The 21,767-nt window shown below is 41.2% G+C and overlaps 1 protein-coding gene across 13 annotated transcripts in view; it reads left to right on the top strand.

The window, feature by feature from the left end:
* The window catches only part of DLG1 (discs large MAGUK scaffold protein 1), a 161,957-nt gene that overhangs the window by 38,184 nt on the left and 102,006 nt on the right, over positions 1 to 21,767 (top strand). For 11 of the 13 annotated variants that reach the window (XM_068145601.1, XM_068145595.1, XM_068145602.1 and 8 more), the window contains one exon: positions 17,380 to 17,544. In XM_068145601.1, coding sequence (XP_068001702.1) covers positions 17,380 to 17,544 — 165 coding nt within the window. Of the gene's footprint in view, positions 1 to 7,640; positions 7,884 to 17,379; positions 17,545 to 21,767 lie in introns of those variants that run through there. The other 2 variants (XM_068145594.1, XM_068145596.1) reach the window with 2 other exon arrangements.

The raw sequence follows: 21,767 nt of genomic DNA, 5'->3' as shown, positions 1-21,767 counted from the left end.
CTGAAGGATCTTCATATGTTATCCATTCCTGGAATAAACCTCAAAGATGTTGTCTCTTGTTTCTTCCATTGCTCCACTTAATAGTTCCTGCATGACAGTCTGAATCCTGCTAGCTTTCTGTCTCAGCTCAGCAGATACTTGAATGTTTTGGAGGCTATGCTTAGCTTTCTGTCTCAGTCTGACAGGAGACAATCAAGAGGGATGAATTAGATTGTTGCTCCAGCCTGGTCTTTACATAATCACCCTCAGCTGGATTCATCTTTCTCCCTGAGTATAGCCTTGAAAGTATAACCTTGCCTGGCTAACAACCTTTGTCTCTTGTGCTTAGAGCCTATCCTCCTCAAATACAAACTGAGTGGAGGCTCCACTGAGGGTGTAGGGAAGGGATGAGACAGAAGTGTAAAGCTTTTGGGGTGTTTTGGGAATGTCTATTACTGATTGGGCTTTTATAGTTCATCAGTTTCATTTGCAATTCAGTGTCTGATCTTTTCCAGAAATCTTAAGGCTTGGATGGAACTATCCAGACCTAAACATACAGTGTTCTTCTCTGTGGACAGATGGGAACAACACTTCAAAGGCAACTTCAGCATAATCACTCTTTTGTTCTAGGAGCGCTGTCAGCAGATTTTTGAATGCAAAGGTCTCTCAGTTCTGAATTTTCAAGGACTTTTCAGGTCAGTCTGGTACAGAACTTGGCCGAGACAGAGTTAATTTTCTTCCCAGAAGCCCATATGGTGCTGTGTTTTAGATGATGACAAACTGTTGATTAACACACCAGTGTTTTAGCTATTGCTAAGTAGAGCTCACAGAGTGATTCTCACTCTACTGCCCTAGGAAGAAGGCTGGGGGTGGGCAAGAGGTTATGAAGGGACACAGCTGGCCCATCTGACCCGGAGTGACTGAAAGGATACTCCTTGGTTTTTTAACATTGTGCTCAGCAATAAAACCCAGGGGAATTCTTTCTGAAGTAGCTGTTGCTCAGGTTGGCCATTGGTCTGCCAGTGGGAGGTGGTTACTGATTTGGCTTGCATCACTTGTATATGTGTCTTTGTTGTTTGTTTTTTCACTGATTTATCTTGACCTCTGAGGTTTATGCTCTTGCCTTTGTCTTTCTGATTCTCTCCCTCATTCCTCTAAAGGGGAGTGAGTGAGCAACTGTGTGGGTGCTTATCTGCCCTCCAGGGTCAGCCTATCACAGACTTTCTAGACATGCTAAATATGTATGAAAGAATGAACTCTTTTCTGATACTGAGGATGTTCTGTTTGTATTGCAGTCTAACTGCAGTACAGACTATTGAGAACACAGTCACCATTTCTTTTCTCATAGATATTTTACCAATATGATGAAATGAATTTTCTGCAATGAATTTAGCAGAGAAGGTCAGGTAGGAGTCAGTCTGTCTGCTGAATTTACATCATCTTTCATTGGATCAAAACTGAAGTCTTGAAAAATGAACCATTTATTTTCAGTTCTTTTCCTAGCCTGTTTTAAAGGTGTTCTCCCAACCTTTGGTGGTTTCCAGTTAAAAAAAGTCATGTTGGATTTTGGATGTCACAGTAGTCATGCTGGCCAATTCTCTAATCTCTCTGATTCTCAGGAACTTGTGTGGAAACCAATGATGTAAAGGCATGATCAAAACATCAGAAAGAAAGGAAGAGATTCTGCTCTGGGCCTTTCTAATACCAAAATGTGAAATTCTGCCTGCTGTTGCTTAGGCAGCCTTAACCCCTTCCTGCTTGACCTTTCTTTGATGGGCCCGTCTTCATTTTTATTTCCTTGCCTGCTGTCTACTTCCAAATGATTGATAACCTTGGAGACCTCTTTTCTGCCAGTCATTTTGGCTGAAATTAACCCCTATTATTAAAATTACTAAGAGGCAAGGGCTGACAGACGAATGATACAAATAAATACCCTTGCAATCATATTTCAGACATGTAGGACCTCTACCCAGTGGTAACTGTCAGGGAGGTCTGGTTTTTGTGAAGTTTTGCCTCTGAATGCTCTTTTGTCTGTCATTTTGCAGCTCACATTTTGAAGGCTGGTCATTTTTGCTTGTAGAAGACAACATAACACAGACACCTCTGGGATCGTTCTCTGACATGGCATTATACATTTCTCTCTTTTGAACTGAGGGGAAATCCGAAAGCAGATCTATAAAACTGTTCCTAATGATGGCCACTCAGTTGGGAGGGGCGAGGGGAAATATTATTGTCTGTGTTTTGGCTTGACTTAGCAAGTGTTATGAAGGACCTCATTGGAGTGATGTCCCAGATCTGTCTGAAACGTAACAATTTAAGACTTGGAATAAACTGGGAGGAGAAATCACAAACGCCCACTGAAAAGTTTCTATTCATAGGACCTGTGCTGGGCTTAAATGCCATTGCAGGACAAGCTTAAAAATTGCAGCTATTAATCAAAATCCTTCTTCCAAAGTCACATTTCACCTTCTGTCTGAAGTTAATGGAGCTGTGGTGTTCCTCCAGAATGTGTAAACTTTAAGCCATAGGCAGCTGTATTTACAATGCATTACTTGTCCCAGATATTTTCCCCCCCCATTGTTGGTGTCAAAACAGAAAGGATTCTCTGACGCTTTTGAGAGTTTGTTGATGATTGTTTTCAGCATTTATGGGTCAGATTGAGTGGGTGCTGCAAATTAAGCTTCTTAAGAAGGGCAGATGCACATCAGTGTCCTGGGATGGAGGTGCAACAGTGCTTGCTGTTCAACTCCTGCAAATGTCTTTACTTGCCAAGCTCACAAAAAGTTGCTTCTCAGGTGTGGATGCCCCTTAGAAGGGAAATGGTTAGTTCATAGTGGCTCAGTAAGCAAACCTGTTTGCTTTTTCTTTATTGTATTTTTCTCCTGGTGGCTGAGGAGTGTGCATGACCAAGCTGGTCATTTGGTTTTGGCTGCTTTCTCAAAACTGCCTGGGATGGTCATCTGATACTGCAGGAGGAGCGGGAGCTGCAAGGAGAGCTTCCTGGGTGCGGATGGATGCAGTTTGCACCAGACATCACTTATGAAACTGGTGTTCAAATTTCCTTTCCCCTATAGGAAATGCTTATAGAATTACTACTCTTGGAGCAAGGAATTGTAACAGCCATTATGTTAAAGCTTTCTGAGCTAATGTTAATTGAATGTCCCAGCCTCTTTACGCAGAATTCCAAAATGAGTCTCTGTATTCTTTCAAGACCATACAGACTAAGATTATGTGGAGCAGAGGTTAAAATACTTCTTTTAGATTTAAATAATTGATTCTGCAAAGCAGAGAGAATTGCTGTCGTTGGAAAAGGCCTTCAAGATCATCAAGTTCCAACCATTATCTGGTTTTCTTAGGGCCACTATTACAACATATCCTTGAGCAAAGCATTTTTATTTTCTTTTTAAATTGGATTTCACCAAGGGCTCTGGAAGTATAATATTCCAGTATCTGAAGGGGGCCTACAAGAAGGCTGGGGAGGGACTGCTCAGGATCTCAGGCAGTGATAGGACTAGGGGGAATGGAATGAAGCAGGAGGTGGGGAGATTCAGGCTGGAGGTGAGGAGGAAGTTCTTCCCCATGAGAGTGGTGAAGCCCTGGAATGGGTTGTCCAGGGAGGTGGTTGGGGCCCCATCCCTGGAGGTGTTTAAGCCCAGGCTGGCTGAGGCTCTGGCCAGGCTGATCTAGTGTGGGGTGTCCCTGCCCATGGCAGGGGGGTTGGAACTAAATGATCCCTATGGTCCCTTCCCACCCTGACTGACACTATGTTAAGTATAGCAGTTCAGGCTTCCGGGGCGGAAGGACCTAAATTTCCCCCAGCTCGACAGGTGCCTGCAGCGCTCCTCACTGGACGCATTCTGCCTGAAGAAACACAAAGGTTAGTATAGCCTTTCCCCTTCAGTTTGGCAGTCTGAACAGGTGGTACGTTTATCAAGATGAATCTTCACATAGTGGTTTCATTAAAAGCTCCAAGTCTCTGTCTTGCTGTTTCCTAACCTGTATTGTATTGAGGATGTGGGTGGAACACATGGATCGATGAAACCAGTAGCGTGTGTGTGCTCAATCAGGAGTGGCTGCCAAGTGCTGAGCAGAAGCATTAAGTTTCTGCAAGTGTTGTAGTGTGGGTTTTTTTGGTGCTGCAAAACTCTGGTTTATCCAGTGCTCATACTGCGTGGGGAGACTTGGAAGTAGGAGCTTTCTTATTTTGTGATACTAACAAAATTAGTCTTGCTCACTAATTAAAGATCTAATGCTGTTGATATTTTTATTGTGCACATGGGAGCCATGCATAAAGATGGGTTATTGCCAAGTAAACATTCAAACAAAACTTGGAGCAAAGGCTTCAATTAATTTTAAGTGGTGTTTTCCTAAGAGTGAAAGCAGTTAATGGTAACACTTTTGAGTAAACATGACTTTTGAATTGGTTTCTTTATATTATTGTAGTTAAAACTGGCATTTTAACATTTGTGTCCTGTCAGGTGGAAACCTCCTGTGCAAGAAGAACATTTAGTGGGTTTTCAATATTCAGTGAATGCTGATGTATTCTTGTTGACCCTATGGCAGAAATGGATGAAACATTGGCACTGTGTCTATCTCCCAGTCTCCCAGCTAAAAGAAAAGTGGCTGTGTGTAATCAGTATGCAGATGGTGGGCTCTGACTGTAGGAGCTCAAGCTTTGTATGTGATAACACAAATTAGATTGATAAGTTGGGAGTCAGTGTCGATAGATCCTTAAGGAGTTATGCTCTGTTCGCATCAACAGCGTAACCATTGTGTTACTACTTGTGTTTTGAAATGCTAACCCAGCCTTCAGTTTGAATCAGAGTAATAGTTAAATAAGTGGGGTTATGCCTCTTTAGAGCCCCAAAGTAGAATGCAGAGTACTTGAAAGCCTGCCTGTTTCTCTGGATGATAACATACTCCATTCCTATTTCACCAACCTCTGTCTTCCCGGCTGTGTACTTATAAATCCTTTGAGTGTAAGTGCTTTGAATAAGTGAAACTGCCAATGAAATCCCTAAGTTTACTCAGTAAAATATGTAAGAATGCATTTCAAATTTAAAAGCTCAAGTGCTGTATTTTTAAGCTTATGGGCAGTAAAAGGTGTTTTAAAGAAGAGAGTTCCATCTTTGTACAAACATCAAAACAATTTGGCAGTGTAACCTATTTGTTTACCGCTGCAAATACAGGGCTGCAGGATTTGGATGTTTTATGTGGTCTTCCCCAGCAGTGTAGACGTAATTGCCTGCAGTTACATAGGCTTGCTTGTTTTTATTGTATCTTCCTGATGGAATCTTTTGTAGATGTGTAGAATGTATCTCCCTCTTATTGATTCTTCTGTGCCTGTGGCACATTTGAGCTTATATTTTCTGCATTGCAAAAAGCTATTTCTGCGACGTTCAAGACCTGCTTTTGGCTCTTACACTTTACTTGTCATGAAATTGTCATGCATTTGTGTAATTTAGTTTGAAGTTATACCAATACTGTGTGGTTAGAGGTATGGAAGTAAGATAATTTGTTGGTCTGTGGTGCATAGGAAAGGTTGTTTTGTGGGGCAGCAAGATTCTTGTGCTTGGCAAAAGACAGTTCTCTGACTGTTTTCCTCTGTGCATTGTTCCCTTTTTAATATGTGTTGTTTGGGTGTGCCTCTGGTGGTGCTCTCTGCTTTTTCTTCACACAGGGGACTGTGTACTGCGTCCCTCAGACAGCTGGAGGAAAGGAAAGGGATTTTTAGGGTCATTCTGTTACACTTAGGGCTACCATTGGATTTGAATGTTTGTGCAAGGTACATAATCTAACTTAGCCAAACAAAGGAAATGTATTCTCTTGTTGTTGGAAGTGGGTTTTATAGTCTTTTTCAATGATGATTAAGCAGAGTGTTAGAGATATTTTTACAAGTACAGTATTGCTGTAGTTGCATGCAGAAGATGACCTACTATGGGAAATGATGTCTAAGGTGATTTGGTAGAGAAAATTGTAGGTCACTGCTCAGGGTGGAAAGAAAATGATGCTTACATAGTGTGGAAATGCTGTCATCTGTGGTCCTTGGATATTCTACAAAGAAAAGAGGTCCTCATGCAAATGAAGTTTATTTTGAGGTTCACTGTGGGCTGAGTTACACATTTTTCTCCAGACATCTTGCCTTAGTTTTGGTTTCATGGATCTGCACATTTATATAAAGATGACTGTCTCAGTGTAATTCATGAAGTTACTCACTTCCGAGCTGCTAAGGGTGGATGCCAGTTTTACACTACATGAAACTTTCTACCTCAAGGGGTGCTTGTCAGGTAAACTAAATGAACCAAAAGGTAGGTGATAGAAGGCTGTGAATGCATGTGAAAAATTACACCCTAAACAGGGGGTCTAACAGGACTTCTCTGGAAGGCTTAAATGCTTTTTCACAATGCCATTCAGTACAATTAAAAATAGAAGTGATGACTAACATGATTTCACTGAAGCTTGTAGCAGAGTTGTTAGCTTACAGTACAAGAACAGAGACATCACAGAGGATGTGATTTCAAATTCTGTAAGGCAATTTGTTGAAATACATAAATGCATTAACATCTTGGAGAGATCTGTGCACTGTAAAAAAGGAAATGAAGTTTAAATCCTTGTTGAGCTTGATCAAACACCCATCACCCTCCCCCCCCAAATACAATAAAAAATGATTTTCTCTTAGACTTGTTGCCACACAACAAAGAACAGCAAATTTTACAGGGACCATGATCATATTTACTGCAATTCTAAGGAAAAAAATGTGGTTTTTTTTTCCCTGCCAAATGTTTTAAGTGTTAATATGTGCAGTTGCTTTAAATGCTGTATTGAGAGCTCCTCATGACCAAATGGAGCCACAGTCCAGTTTGTTAACAATGTCCTAGCGATAACGGCAGAGAAAAAGAGCAGCTTCTGATTTCATTGTGTTGAAACGGGAGACTGTTCATCTCTTTCTGTAGCTGCTGCTTTATCTCTTTGGGTAGAACGTTAGGGATTTCACTGTGCAGTTGAAGAACATTTCTGAACGACGTGTCGAATAACCTTGCATTTTTAATGTTTGGAAATGAGGATTAAATATCCCATAGCCACTCATTTCCTGCTCTGCTGGCACTTCCTTGGAAAAAAGCTAGTGGAAACTGCAGATCAGCAAATTCCCTGCTGTCAGGCTTACAACTTCCTTGCTTTATAATTATGCACAGCTGATTTTAAAATGGGTTTTCACATGCTCATTGGTGCAGTGCGAAAGCACCTTGCAGGAAGTGTTGGGTTTGTCTCTATCGGGCCGTGTAATGAGTCCCTTGCTGCAACATCTTGCCCCTCCCCTAAGCAACCAGCATACACCGAGCAGAGTGGCTCTGCTGGAGTTGCTTCTGTTTTCATGGAGGAGATCGCAGACCTTGCACTGCAGCAGGTGAAGCTGCCTTGGTGGATCTAACCCTAGGCTCTGGCTGAGAGGATCCAAGCATTTCTTTGGGCTGGGAGAGAGTTGTCCCTTCAAGCCTGACGCTAACATATTTAATTTTAAAGCTGACTCAGGAATTTTAAAGATGGACACAGGATTTTTTTCTTTGCCTTTTTTAAGACCTGCTTTCTAACGTGAAGTAGTGGTTGTGGTTTTTTTTTTACCTCCTTCTTTCTTTCTTTCTTTTTTTTTTCCCCTGAAGAATTCAACCCATTTCTATAAAGGCTTCTTTTGGAACACTATGGACCTAGGTTAAATGTCAAAGACAGGCAGCAAGCAGCGCTTCCAGAGGCATTTTTCTGGAATCTCAGTCACGGATCGATTCAAGTGCACAGGGTCTGAAAAAATGTCTCCTAGCATCAAAAACTTGGATTGCTTTTCTCCAATGCTATGCCACTGTAAAGTAGCATGTACCAACAACACGATCTCTTTAATGTTTGGATGTAAGGTGGGTCTATGAAAGGACTTTCCTGGAAATGTAAGCTGCATTTAGCGAATGATTGCTGTTGTGTCTCATGTAACTGTACCTTCAATTTCGGATTCAGTAGCCTGTGTTTTGTTCCATGCCTTCCTCGATTATCAGAGCTCTAGGGTGATTGTGACAGAGAGAATGAATTATCATGCCTGCTGCTTAAAGATCCCTTTGAAAAACATTTTGCATTTACTGAACCCTGCATGTAAAATGTCGTCATTCTCCGTTAATCAGCATTAATCATCATGTAATCAGTTTATTGCACTTGGCTTTCATTTTCTTCAGCTGTAGAGAATTAAATACACAGGAGATTTGCACTGAGATGCAGGGCTGGAAATGCCTCCTGACATCATATTGATGGAAGCAATTGTTAGTGGCAGGTTTGGGTTTAACAGTGCCCTCAGGCATTTAGTCATTTCAGGGCTACATCAACTGTTTAGATTTCAGAGGAATAAAACATATATAATTTGGGAATCCTGACAATAAAACCCAGAATACATTTGATGGTGTTGTTTCAGTGAAATTAACACAATGTGAAGGGTCTGATGAGAACATGAAGTGCTGGAGACCCATGTTAAAATCGAAGGACTGTGTGTGTGAAGTTACTTTTTGAGACAGATTCTGAAATCTTCCTCTTCAAAACTTATTTTGCATATTTAGTGTTTCTGAGTCAGTGCTGCTTATTTTTAATCAAAAGACAATTAAACTAGGCTTTATTTTACAAACTGGGAGCGGGGCTGTGTGTTTGTACATGTGTATGCATGTGTGTGTGTGTGTGATGCATTTTTGGGTAGCTCTATCACAAAATGTTGATGGTGAATGTCACCTAGTTTGGGAGGGAGGAGTCTAAATTTTTCTGGTTCTTTTGGCAGTGTAAATGATTCATTATGAAACTTAAAGTGGAATGCTTTGTTTCCAGGAGAAAACAATTTGTCTTTTGTTTTTTTTGATCTACTTATCTTTTATGTATCCAAAGTATTTTATTGATGCAGTTTGGAATCTATTAACTATAAAACTAAGGTTTCTTTCCTTTGTGGGACTTGACTTTTTTTTTTAATTAGTATGATTAATTTGTAAGATGTTCTTCTATTAATAAATTGGGGAAGAAAAGCCATAGCACGAGGATAACTATCTCCATTTTACTTTTGCCAGTCGAACTGCAGAGCAGAGAGGCTGTTCACTTTAAGACCAAACTAAAAATAATGCAGCCAACATCCAGAATCCACTTTAGGCATTTTGTGTTGCTGCTGAGTGATGGCAGCGTTTTCTACTGTACTTGTGCCTCAGCGGCTCTTTTTGTCTCTCTGAATGCATTTCCGCCTTCATACCTTGCTCCCAGTCACGGCTCCTCGGTCCTGGGGAAGCCTGCCTGCCCCAGGGAGGTGGCGGCAGGCACAGGAAGCGAGTGGTCCTTGCCTGCCAGAGGATGCTTGGCTGGGGCTGGGAGCATGGGGGCCCAGGCTGGGGGCAGCCCTGCTATGCCCCAGGCCAGCACGCCCTGTGGTGTGCAGGCAGACCACCGCTGGCAGCACCTTGTCCCTGCCTGGGGGGACTTAGGTTTAAATAGCTGTGGCCTGCAGAGGTTTTTGTACCAGGTACTTGTTTGGGGTTTTTTTGAGGGCAAGTTGCAGGGTTCCCCTAAAGGTAAAATACTCGGGTCTGCTGAGAGGATAGCCTTTGAGTGCTGAAAGAGCCAAGATTTAAAGGGGGGTGTGAGAGAGTAATGCAGGGTGCCCTGTTCAGCCCTTCCCATAAAAGCCCATTTTGTCTCACACAAGTGATCCTGTGAAAATAGAGTGCTTCCCACTTTCCTTTATCATTTTCTTTTAACCACCTTCACCATCAGACTGTTCTTTCAGACTCCTCTTTCTTAGATCTTTTTTCCTTGGCATTCTGGAGCAGGTGAACTTCTTCACTATGAGTAAACACTCATAGTGTGGTTTTATACACTGGTGGTTTTATAACTGCAAGTACATCTCTTAAATGGTATAGATTCTGGGTATCCATGATGTGAAGCATTACATAAATATTTACATCTGAGACTAGCTGTGCGTTTTGACATATGGCAGAACCCTGCAACCTAAATAAATGTGTTCCAAGCAGTTTTTACTCAAGATACAGTGTCGAACTGAAACTTCCCAAAGGGGGAGAAACAACTTCTGTTTTTATTTTAGCCTCAGGTATGAATGGAAAACTTAGTGGTTTCACTTGAGAGGGAAGTAGTTAGTTACTCAAAGCACAAAACTTCTGTTTAAAAGTAACAAACCCAAAGATCAGAAGGACCCTGTTCAGGTCATTAAGTTGAGGCCTCAATGGGTCTTTGCATGATCAGGAGAGAAGTTCTGACAATACACAAACATCTGTCCTCTGTTTGTTTGTTTGCTTTTAATTGCTGAAGTTTCTTTTGTTAGCCACAGGCTTTCACCTTTTCCATGTGAATTGCTCTTCACTTGCAGAGAAACAGATGAGAAGTTTTCATTTCACTTCAGTTCTGCAGTAGTGGAGGATACCTTTTTTGTGTGTGTGTGTCACTTTCTTCCGTGAGGAAGGCACTGTTCTGGTTTTGCACTTCCCCTAGACTGCAGAACACACTTGCACAAAATGCTTTAGCACCTTAGTACACTGTTCATTTTGGATTAGCTTTGTTTGAGGAAGATTATGCAAGGTTTGGTTGTATTATTGCTTTTGTGGTTAGAGCTGTTAGAGCCTATTTGCTGCTGAATGTTATCTGGGTGTTAGACTTGTGAATGTTGGGTTTTGAAGAGATGTGAGAACTGTGGGTATTCGGATTTTTCTACTTATCTACTTCTGACATATTGCATCCTAGTCCTTTTATACAGGAGTGGAGATACAGGATCCCAAGTAGGCATCCAGTTGCTGGAATGAGCTTTTGAAGTGCCCTTTCAGATTTAGTTTAACTCCCGAAGTGGAGCAGTGATGAACAAGGGACAGTGTTTAAACTCCTGTGTCTAAAGCTACTTTGTTTTATCATGTTGCCTGTTGGCGCTGCATTCAAGAAGGTCTCACCCTGTGAGCTTGATGTATCAAATTAAAATGATTAGTTTTACTCCAAGTCCTCATTCTTAACTTCTATCAAAACATGGGATGGACCTGTACAGTGAAAAATCAAGCTTAGGCACAGAGTGACTGTAAAGTCAGGCCACACGTTTCAGTGGGGGCTGTAGCTTTTGATTGTTTGAAGCATGCAGTAACTTGGGAGTGGTATTGCTATGTGTGTGTGTAGGGTTAAAATCTGAAGGAGAAAGGAAGTGGTCAATTTATTAACTATTATAACTTTATTGAAGTACACTTTCACTTGTACAGTAAAGCTGGTTTAGTTGTGTGTAGAGAAGATACATTAATGTGCTTCCACGTTTTTTTGTTACAGTGGAATGTTGCATGTGTCTAATACAGGTTGGACTATTGATACATGTCCCATATTGAAAAGTTACTGCTGCCTTTCATTTTGTCATTACATTATCTGGTAGTTAAGGGTGTCCAGAGAAGGGCAACAAGGCTGGGGAGAGGCCTTGAGCACAGCCCTGTGAGGAGAGGCTGAGGGAGCTGGGGTTGCTTAGTCTGGAGAAGAGGAGGCTCAGGGGAGACCTTCTTGCTGTCTACAACTACCTGAAGGGAGGTTGTAGCCAGGAGGGGGTTGGTCTCTTCTCCCAGGCACCCAGCACCAGAACAAGAGGACACAGTCTCAAGCTGTGCCAGGGGAGGTGAGGAAGAAATTCTTCCCGGAGAGAGTTGTTAGCTGTTGGAGTGTGCTGCCCAGGGAGGTGGTGGAGTCCCCATCCCTGGAGGTGTTCAAGAGGGGATTGGACGTGGCACTTGGTGACATGATTTAGTAGTCATGGGGTCTGTGGTGACAGGTTGGACTTGATGATCCTTGAGGTCTTTTCCAACCTTATTGATTCTATGTTCTTGCATAATTAAGTCTCTGTCGATGAACATGGCTATCTGTATGGCTGGAGTCTCTGGAATTACAGCATTGCATGCTGCTGTGCATGTGGGTCACCACTTTAAAGCATCGAATTCTCTTTAAGGGTCCCTTAAATAATTTCCTTTCCCTTCTGTTTCAGTAAGGAGATCTTAGAAATAAAGAAAATAACCCCACAACTTAATTGCTTCTGGGGGGTAGTTATGTATGAATCAATTTGAAATACCTTCCTTTTGAAATAGAGATGAGATCCTAGGCAGGCTGAAGTGAACCTTTTTTCAGAGTTCCCTAAAGCTTTTCTGTGCTCTGTCTGTGAAGAGGTGATCTGTGTTCTGGAAAACGGTGCTATAGGAGGCCTGTAAAATCCTTGTTTGCTCTGTGCATTGCTGCAGTTACTTTTTTCATCTTCATTTGTGTCTAACTCTGGTAGGCCTGAGAATTGAATCAGGGAGGCTGTGGGCCTGAACAATTAACACAATGGTTTCACTGTGGTGAATTTGGAGCATCTTCTTGTCTCATGCAAACGAGCATTGGTTTCTTAAAGTAAATGAGTTTTGCAGTAGTTTACACCAGTAAATAATGTAGTCCATAGTTTTGGTCACAGTTCTCAATTAATCTAAAGTATAATCTAGCATGAAGAAATCTTCTTTAATATGTTATATCAGAAAAGAAATGGTTTTTACTTCGTGTTGACACCTGGATACTTGCAACTGAATTCTTTGGGGCAGTATCTCTGTCCAGAAGTTTGTGTTAAATATTTAGCACTTGGTTGCTTTTGGAATTTAAATTATCCTCATAAATTATACAGCAGCCTGTAAAGCCTCTTAAAAATAGTTAAATTGCTTGACTGCTACTTAATTGAATGCTGGGAAAGTTGTGCAGCTGAGGCAGCCTGTCTGCAAGTTCAGAGCTGCTTTGTCACACCTGCTTTTTTTCTTTCCTTTGATCTTTCTGCTCCTTGCTTGGCTGCCTCTTCTAAACTAGGATGTCCTTGAAGCCTGGATTTGGTTGTGGGACTGGATTCTCTTGCTTGTGAGCAGAGGAATGGTCTTCTGCTAGCCACTGTGAGATGAGTTGGTCCTGCTCTCTATGTGCCTTTCTCATTATGCCAGCGCTGCTGCTCACCTTGTTGTGAGCCACTTTAGGGAATTATAATTTAACATTGCTGGAAGAGGAAATAAACTTTCTGCTGGATTAGCTTGCTGAGCTTGCTCACCATCTGAAGTCAGATGTGTTCTAGCAGCAAGGGGCAGGGAGATGGAGCTGTACAGCTCAACCAAGAGGGATTGAATGGGTTCTACTCCTTGGGACAGTATCTGCCCTCCGAGCAAGACTGTATTGTGAAATGCAATCTTTAGACTCCCACTGAGAGTAACTTGCATGGGATTTGGCTTTGCATATAGCAGTAGAATTAATATCACATGACTGAAATAGTTGGCTGAATTCTTGTTCCAGAGGATGACAGCTCCTAGGACAGGGAAGGAATGGGCAATGTTGAATGGTGGCTGCTTGACCATGCCAGACCACTCAAATGTGCCATCTCAGTCAACAGGCAGAGTCTTTCAGTGGTGCTCCATAGTGTAGTATAAACCCCTTCCACTTCTCTGAAGAACCAGTTGTTATGGGCTACCGTAATGTGCTTTGCCTGAAGCACTTTGCTTGAAAGTGCTTTCTACAAAGGGCAAGAACAGTGTGGCACCTTTTGGAGTAAGAGGTGTCCTACCTGCTGTGTTCTCATGTATGTTGTCTTTGCCTTCCATTTTCAGTTGGAAACAGCATCCAGTAAGTATTTAAGTTAGTGTCTTTTAAACATGAGTTCTGGGTTTGTGTGGGTTGTGGGTTGTTTTGTAGCTCCATGTTGGGAAATACTTTGCAAGTAATTGTGAAATCAGACTTGAGTATCTCCTCAAAGTCCAGTTAGCAGCTCACATTCAAGATGGCTTTTGTGAGAGTCTTACAGCCCTTGTGAGTGCCTCTTACAGGAGAGAGAATCTCTTACCACCACTTTTAATTTTTCATCTGCTGACATACTGATCTGTTAAAACTTCACACTCGCTGTGTTATAAGCACTGACATATTGCATAGTGTAAAGAGATGTTTCTTAGTGAAGTCTAGAGCAGCTGTGGGCTGTAGGCATGCACCAATACCTGTTTCTAGTAAATGTCTGGTGTCAGGAAAAGAGTACTCAAGGTAACCCTGTACTTTACCCAAAGGTATTGATTGGTACATGAAGGAAGTTAATTTTGACAGACCTGTGACTATTCTATTAGTATATTGGTTTTTTCTTAGTAAGACTGAAAGGATCTGCTTCAGGCTTTCCATAGAATCTTGTCTGAGATGATTGGGGCACTTAATCCCCTCTCAAACCCTCTTTTCTTACGTTCTATAGTCAAATAGAAGTGTGAGATTTAGCAGGGATATTTTGGATCATAAGTCCAGCCAAATAGTGCCTTCACCAGCAAGGCAGGCTCCTTTAAGCTAGCAGAATTCCTACTTTTCTGATGTTGCAAGACTTTCTGGTGCTTCTTGAAGCTCTGATGTGTTTGCCCAGGGAGGTGGTGGAGTCACCATCCCTGGAGGTGTTCAGGAGGGGATTGGACGTGGCACTTGGTGCCAGTCATGAGGTCTGTGGTGACAGGTTGGACTCGATGACCTTTGAGGTCTCTTCCAACCTTGGTGATATTGTGATACTGTGTATTTTCTCTCATTTCCCATGTGACCTTATTTATGCTGTGACAATTGTGTTTTCAGCCAGCACTGTTCTTTAAATGATAGTTCTTCCCTGTTTCCAGTGTTTAACATGGCTGCTCTAGAGAGTTCATGTCAACTCCTTTCAGGGTTTTGTTTTGATATGTTAAAAACAAGTCCGTGTCAGAAAACAGATGAATGGCAGGAGTCTGAGGCTGAGCAGTCTAGCATCTTGCTGCTGCAGGGGAAGGAAAGAACAACTGTTATCCTCTGCTAGTGACTTACTGAGTTGGCTTGGTCACCTCTGCTGAGGGTCTCAAAATATAGGGCTTTCTGAGTAACCACTGCTATTTTTCACCACCATCAGCATTCCCCACCTCTCCTTTGCCATCCCCCTAAGGAGAAGCTGTGGAAGTGGTTGGAAATAATCTGTAATATCAAGAAGTCTTAATACTCTTGCTTTTCTTGTTGGAATCATTTCTTTTGCCTGGTGCTTCTCTGCTAATCATTGGCATTTTTAGAGAAAATGTACTTGTAGTGCTTCTACTTTATAATTTCTGATACTTTAAAAGCATAGTTTCTCTCATATGGTAAAACTTTATCGTGTGTAGTGTCAACAGTGAAGGGTTGACTTGAGTAGGCTGGATGAAGCTTTTTATTGCTGTTAAATTTATTAAGTACATCAGGGTCATCACTTCCAAGATCTGATATCAGTTACTGGGTAAAAAACTGTGCATCTTTAATGTCTTTTATGTCTGGTTGTGTACAGGCTCGTTGCTCTTTGGGGGTTTGGAGGATGGGATGGGCATGGTGTGTCCTGGAGCAGACTGACTGGTAAATGTGCAATGGGCGGTAGAAATGTAAGGCCACAAGTTGTTCCTTCTGAGTTAGGAAGGGAACTTAGCTTGTCTCCCAAGGTGTCCTACTGTTGTCTGAACATCATGGCACAGAAAAGAGAAGAGCAAACAAATCCTTCCTCTTTCAGCACAAGTTAGTTGTGTGATGTCAGCAGCCCGTTTCAGCCAGTTCTTTACTGGCAAAACTCTATTCTTGTATGATGAGTCTACAGAAGAGAAAGTGGAAAGGAGGGGAAAAGGTGAGCAATTTTCTGCTGATCTGACTGTGAGAACTGAAGCCAGGAAGGGAGTATGGTGCCTTCCTTGGGCTCTGTGAAACAGGGAAAAGCATGATACATGATAGTCCTGTTACTAGGAGTTTAGCTGTCCTATGTGACCGTGCTTAGAAGCTGGGTTTTGCTGGCTGGGCAAAGAAAAGTCTTCCTGTAAGACATGCACACAGAATTGAGTTGGCAGGAAATGAATTGCTTAAGCATTACAGGAGCTGGTAACCCATGGATCATTTTGAACAGTTTCTTGGTAGTTTTTGGTGTAGGCTTGATCACTTTGTAACATGCAGGACTTTTCTGTTCAGAGCAGGGATCTTTGTGGTATCCTGAAATTCTGGTTGCTTGTAACTTAAGAGGGTTTGTTACCATACATTGTTTATCAGGTACTGCCATGATGTAGTGTTGATTTGATTAGAGGCAAATGGGTTGCTCACAGGGATCTACTGGGTTAGGATGTAGTGTGGTGACTTCAACTGATCTTATTATTCTATTAAATAAACTTCAAGGAAATATCTTCTGTTGTAATTATACTTCAATAATGGAAATAGCTTTATCCAAGCTGAAACCAATTACATATTTAGAAGGGTTTTTCTGTGCCTTTAATGATACAGTGTGCTTTCCCTGTAAACAAGTTATAGCTATGTATGTACTCTGGAGTGTAGCAGTGTGAATGAAGATGCAAAACATTGAAATGCATCTTATGGACACAGTAAACTCTGCTGAGGGGAAAAAAAACCAAACCAACAAATACTTCAGCTTTTAGCTTTAGTTCTTACCAGCAATAAAATGTATGGACTGCCTGAAGCACCTAAGAACTGGCTGAGACTGTAAAGGTGAAACTAGGGTGAGGCTTGGGTGTGAGCATGTTTGTAATGTGAGCCCATGTTAGCTCTGCACTTAAAAGGTGCTGGATGATTTGTTAGCTCTGCAGTCCAGAGGAGAGGTGTCTATTATGTGTGTTCTTGATTTCATTAATACTTTTTAGTAGGGACCTGCAAATGTGGGTACAGCACAGTCTGAAAGGAATGCATCCCTGGTGGACAACTAATAGGTTCTGGATTTTGTTTTGTGTTTTTAATTCAATGCCAATTAATAGGCCAGGTGAAATAATGTTCTGTGCTTCTCTTTGAAGACTTGGGGAAGCTTAATCTGTCTAGTAGCCAACCCACATGTTATTGTTTTGTAATGAAGTTAGCAGTAATGAATTGCTGTATGGATAACTCAGGATAAAAGATGAAACTGTAGCTGAGAAAAAAAGAAACCACACTATTGATAAGTGTGTGTGTGTGTTCTGAATTGGAAGTACAGACAAAAGCTTTTGAGGCTGGCTGTTTTTGAAGGTAGGACGTGGTGATGAATCCAGTTGGCACTGAGAGTGTCTGCTATTAGTGAATATGGTGTTGGAAAGAAAGAAATTAATGAAGGAAGAAGTTCTCTGGACAAGTGTTTGAGGACAGGTTACTGTATTGCAGATAGACAAAATGAGGTAGCTTCATGGTAGTTCTAGGGGAGACTGCAAAGGCTGGAAGATTCTTTGGATAGGATTAGTCTTTAGACTAAAAATACTAATTCAGACTTCTTTTCCCCCTAGATTTTTACTACCTTGAATTCAGCAGGGGCAGAACAAGAAATGCTTCTGTCTGACCTAGGTTTTCTGGGTAATCTTTTCAAGTGTCTGTGGTGGCCTAATCTGTTTCTCTGATTGTTCTCCTCAGAAATACCGCTACCAGGATGAAGATACACCCCCACAGGAGCACAGCTCTCCACACATTTCCAATGAGGTGACAGCTCCGGAGCTGGTTCACGTGTCAGAGAAGAACCTGTCACAGATTGAGAATGTCCATGGATTTGTTTCCCATTCTCATATTTCACCAGTAAAGGTAGGCATTTTCAAAGTTACAATCAGAGCAAACTGTCCTAATATATTCCCCAGGGATATAATGCTGTGGGAGGCAAAAAAAATTGCATGCAGTCCATCTGCTCCTGTGTGTTTTAGTGGAACTACTAACCTGTAAAATTCACCTCATAGATGTTAAGGTGCTGATTTAGTTCTGTCTGAATATGCATGGCAGTAAAAGGCCCAGATCACTAATGTAGGTAACTTGAGGAGCACTGCAGTTAACTGTTGTTAGATGTGTTTTGGGTTTCCTGTCAGGATCCTGTAGAATCCATTCTGAGTTTATTTCTCAAAGTGGTAATTGAGAAGCTGTGTGGAAAACGTCGTAAGCCAAGTATAATACATCTCTGGAGTTTTTTGATGTGCAGCATGGTTAGTCTCAAGATGGCTGCAGGAAATGGAAGAAAGATCTAAAAATCAAGACCACAAACTGAGTGTGCAGGTTTGGAGAAGGTTGTAGCAGGCAGTTTTATTTACTGGGTTAGTAGAGAGACCTAGCTTAATAACGTTCTGAGTAGTATAACATGTCGGTGTCCCAGAGCAGGTGCTATGTCCTCTAATACCTCTGAATCTTTATGGTTGTTTTCACAAAAGACAAGAGAAGGAAAAAAATGAAAGGAAACCCCCCCCAAAAAAAACCCAAAGAGAAATAGTTTGAGTATTTGGGCTTTAGAGTGGTGAGATGGCCTTATGTTTTGGTAGACCCGTAGGTTGGTATGAACCAGTGGTGTGTGGCAGTGACTGAGTTCAGCAGAGTACTGTGACAAGTGCTGCTATATTTTAATAGCAAAAGTGATTTGGAACCTCATTGCACTTCCAGATCTCTTTTCTATTAAAAAGAAACATCTCTGAATTTATCAGCTCTTTTTTTTTAAATGGGTATGTTGGTATTGAACACAATTATTTGTTTTCAGTGGTGAACTCTCTGTATGCTTCCACAGTTTTCAAGAGCTAGAGAATCTGACTTCTTGAAGCTGTAACGAATGACCTTTTTGCAGCAGGCTACATTAACCTCTGGAGAGCTTTCTAAGAATGCTAACATGACAAACCTTTCCTTTTGAAAATGGCTAGGACCTCAGTCTTTTGTTGCTTATGAATGTAGACACACAGAAACATTCTTTCATGTCTTATTCCCTCAAGTCATTGATATTCAGAAAGTATCTACAACACATTTCATGTGCAACTACTATCCTAGAATTGTTTTGGTTGGAAGGGACCTCAAGGATTGTCTAGTGACAAAAATCCTCTGCTGCTGAGAATTGAAGGGCAACTCTGTTTATTCACAAGCTTTGCCCAATTAGTCTTTTCCTAGTTGGCCTTGTATTTCAGGAAGCGTGAAGGGATTAAAAAGGCAAAGGAGCAAACTAAAAACTGTCTCATAACTGATTGAGTAGAATGCATTTCACAACCCAGAACTTACAGAAATAAAGAATTCTGCAGTGGGGGTGTGAGGCTGAAGGTCTGTTCTTTGGAACTGACTAGGTGTTATTTCATGGTACTGGAGACTGTTCAGAGGGTTGTAAACCCTTGCTGGCTACCTGCACCTAAGGGAAACCAGGCTACTCAGAATAGATCTGCTGTTCAGCTTCATTTTGGGTTATTTTTGCCTATAGCCATCTACAGCAATACAAAAGTGAGGTTTTGTAGTTGGCCCTATTAATGTTCATGGAAGATGACTTCATTTTTTACCTCTCCACAAACAAGCGAGGCTTGCATTTAGAATGTTGTATGGGACCCCTGATTGTGTGCTTTAATTCAGCTTTTTCTGGTTAAAGTAACTTGCTGTGAAGTCAGTGATGTAAAACACAGAGCAGTTTCACATGATCAGATGTGAAAGATTGTACTTTGCCTTTCTCTGCTCAGATGTGAGCTAAGCTGAAAACGTCTTAGTTTTCTTGGGATATGTTGAATATGCAATTCTGGAAGGAAGGAAGGATGTTTTATTTAAACTCTTCTGGAAACAGTGTTAAGCAGCCTGTAAGTACAAGTACAAAATGTGGCGAGACCTTTGCACAATACTGGGTATCTTAACTCTCTAAGGAGGATGGTTATTACCTTGCTCAAATCAGTCATGACCACCTGATAGGGAAGAATGTGTGCAAGAGCAGTATCATTGTGCAACTCCTTACCATTGGTACCATGCATCTGTTTTCTGCTGTTTCTTTTTTTCAGGTAACAATTAATTTCAGAGCAACCTATGTTGGAACTCAAATTTCTGGGTTTTGCTCACCTGAGAACTGGGGTGGGTGCTTCAGGTTTCAGTTGTTTACCAGCACTTTGTGGAACTTTCAATTCTGTTGCTCTTAGCTGCTGTTTTCACTTCTGAAGAAGTGAACTTCTTTGCATTAATCATTTCTAATCAGAGTCTGAGGTCTCTAGAGAGAGGGCTACATCTATACTTGCATAGGCCATAGGAGTCTTTGTGATCTTTAAGTAAAATGCCCTTGAGCTCACAAAATTTCAGTCAGGGGCTGGTTTGTTAACATTGTTGGAATAAATGCTGTTGGAACTTGAGCATGTCAGAAACCCCCCAAGGTTGCTGCTGTATTAATACCATAGCTGGTCCTCTCTTCTCTTGGCCTCATGGTCCACAAGACCTTCAATGTTTTGGCTTAGCTTGTGCTGAAAATCAGTTTAGCACCAACAGCTCTGAGCTGATACATAAGATCTTGATTTTCTTTGGTTAGTACGTTTGCTTAAGGAAACTGTTGTAGTATAGAGGTTTTAGGCACCCAGAGCAGTACTTTTGGGACAAGATGTAAGAAAACTATCATAGTATCAGTCAGGGTTGGAAGGGGCCACAAGGATCATCTAGTTCCAACCCCCCTGCCATGGGCAGGGACACCCCACACTAAATGTAAGAGAGGATTTTAAAAATTTAATAAAATAATAATAGAAGGCTGTTATAATTAATTTTTTGTTTGTTTTACACAAATGTTAGATACACTTGAAATTTCAAATAGAGTTCCTAGTTTGAAGGACAAAGGTAGATGGTGGGTTTAAGATCCTATGCTGTTTTAAAAGAGATGCTGCAGAGGGCAGCAGAACCAGGCTTTGAAGAATTCACCACCCTCTGCAGTCTACAGCAGTAACACGGAACGTGAATGGAAGACAGGGAAGCAGGCAAATACTTCATTTTAACTAGCTTACATTTGTTCTCAAGAGAAGCGTTAGTTTGTGTTATTTTGTTCTTTTTAATCTTTTATGAGAGAGCACAATGGATAGGTAGTGAAAATGGTCAGACTTCAAATCCTTCACAAATATTCTGTCCCAGATGTTTTAAAGAACATTTTCAGGTAGGTAGGCAGGCAGCCAGTACCAGAATTTATTCCTTATAGAAACTTGTGATTACAGTGCGAGGTTCCTCGAGTCAGGAAATGAAATGGGGTCGGGTTGAGCTGACTTTGTAATTGCAGCGGTGCGTTGCTACCAAGGTTGGCCACTAGAGGGCAATGGTACAAAAGGGTTTATTTCAAGTAGGAAACGGAATTCAGCTTCTCTACACCACACTTCAGATCGGTGTTGGTTGCATTTGAACCTTTGGTTTTATTAAGCGGCTCCAACCAAGTGAAATCTGCCCTGGTTTAAAAATTTGTTTGATATCATATCTGCGAAGTGGAAATTTGCTATCAAAGAGAAAAGCTTTGAGCAAGGGAACATTGCCATGATGTAATAAGATAAAACCCACCGCCACCACCTATCTGAAGTTGCAGTGTTCTTCATTTAAAGAAAGCTGTGCATGAAAGGGAAAATGCTTGAATCTTGACTGTATATTTATGATGGTAGCATGACAATTCAATAGTCTAAAAAACTCTGATTGTGGCTTGCAAATTGGGGCTTGTATATGATATGTTGATATTTGGGGCTGTTATTTCCCTGGTAATAGAGAAGCTCCAAAGAAAATATGTATTTTATCATCTGCTAAGTATATCTTGTACTGGAAAGATACACCAAGACCATTGTGATAAATGTTAATCTTCATCCTTCTCTGTAATAAATACTTAATATTCCAGTATTCAGTGCAGTTCCATTATATCCACATTTCCCATGCAAAATTTATAGAGGACTATAGAGAGTTTTTTCAAGGCTTCCAGGTGTTTGTTAATGTTATTAATGATAGTGTGGTATGGCTGCCTGCAGTAACAGCAACTTAGACTTACTGTTTCAGATATGTATCTTAATTTTATTTTTCTTTAACCAAATCCT

This window comes from Melanerpes formicivorus, unplaced genomic scaffold, assembly GCF_026170545.1.
Source record: "Melanerpes formicivorus ecotype bairdi unplaced genomic scaffold, bMelFor1.0.p_v2 SCAF_12, whole genome shotgun sequence".
Lineage (NCBI taxonomy): Eukaryota > Metazoa > Chordata > Aves > Piciformes > Picidae > Melanerpes > Melanerpes formicivorus.
The sequence above is the reverse complement of the archived record's forward strand: the minus strand, read 5'-3'. Positions and strand labels throughout refer to the sequence as shown.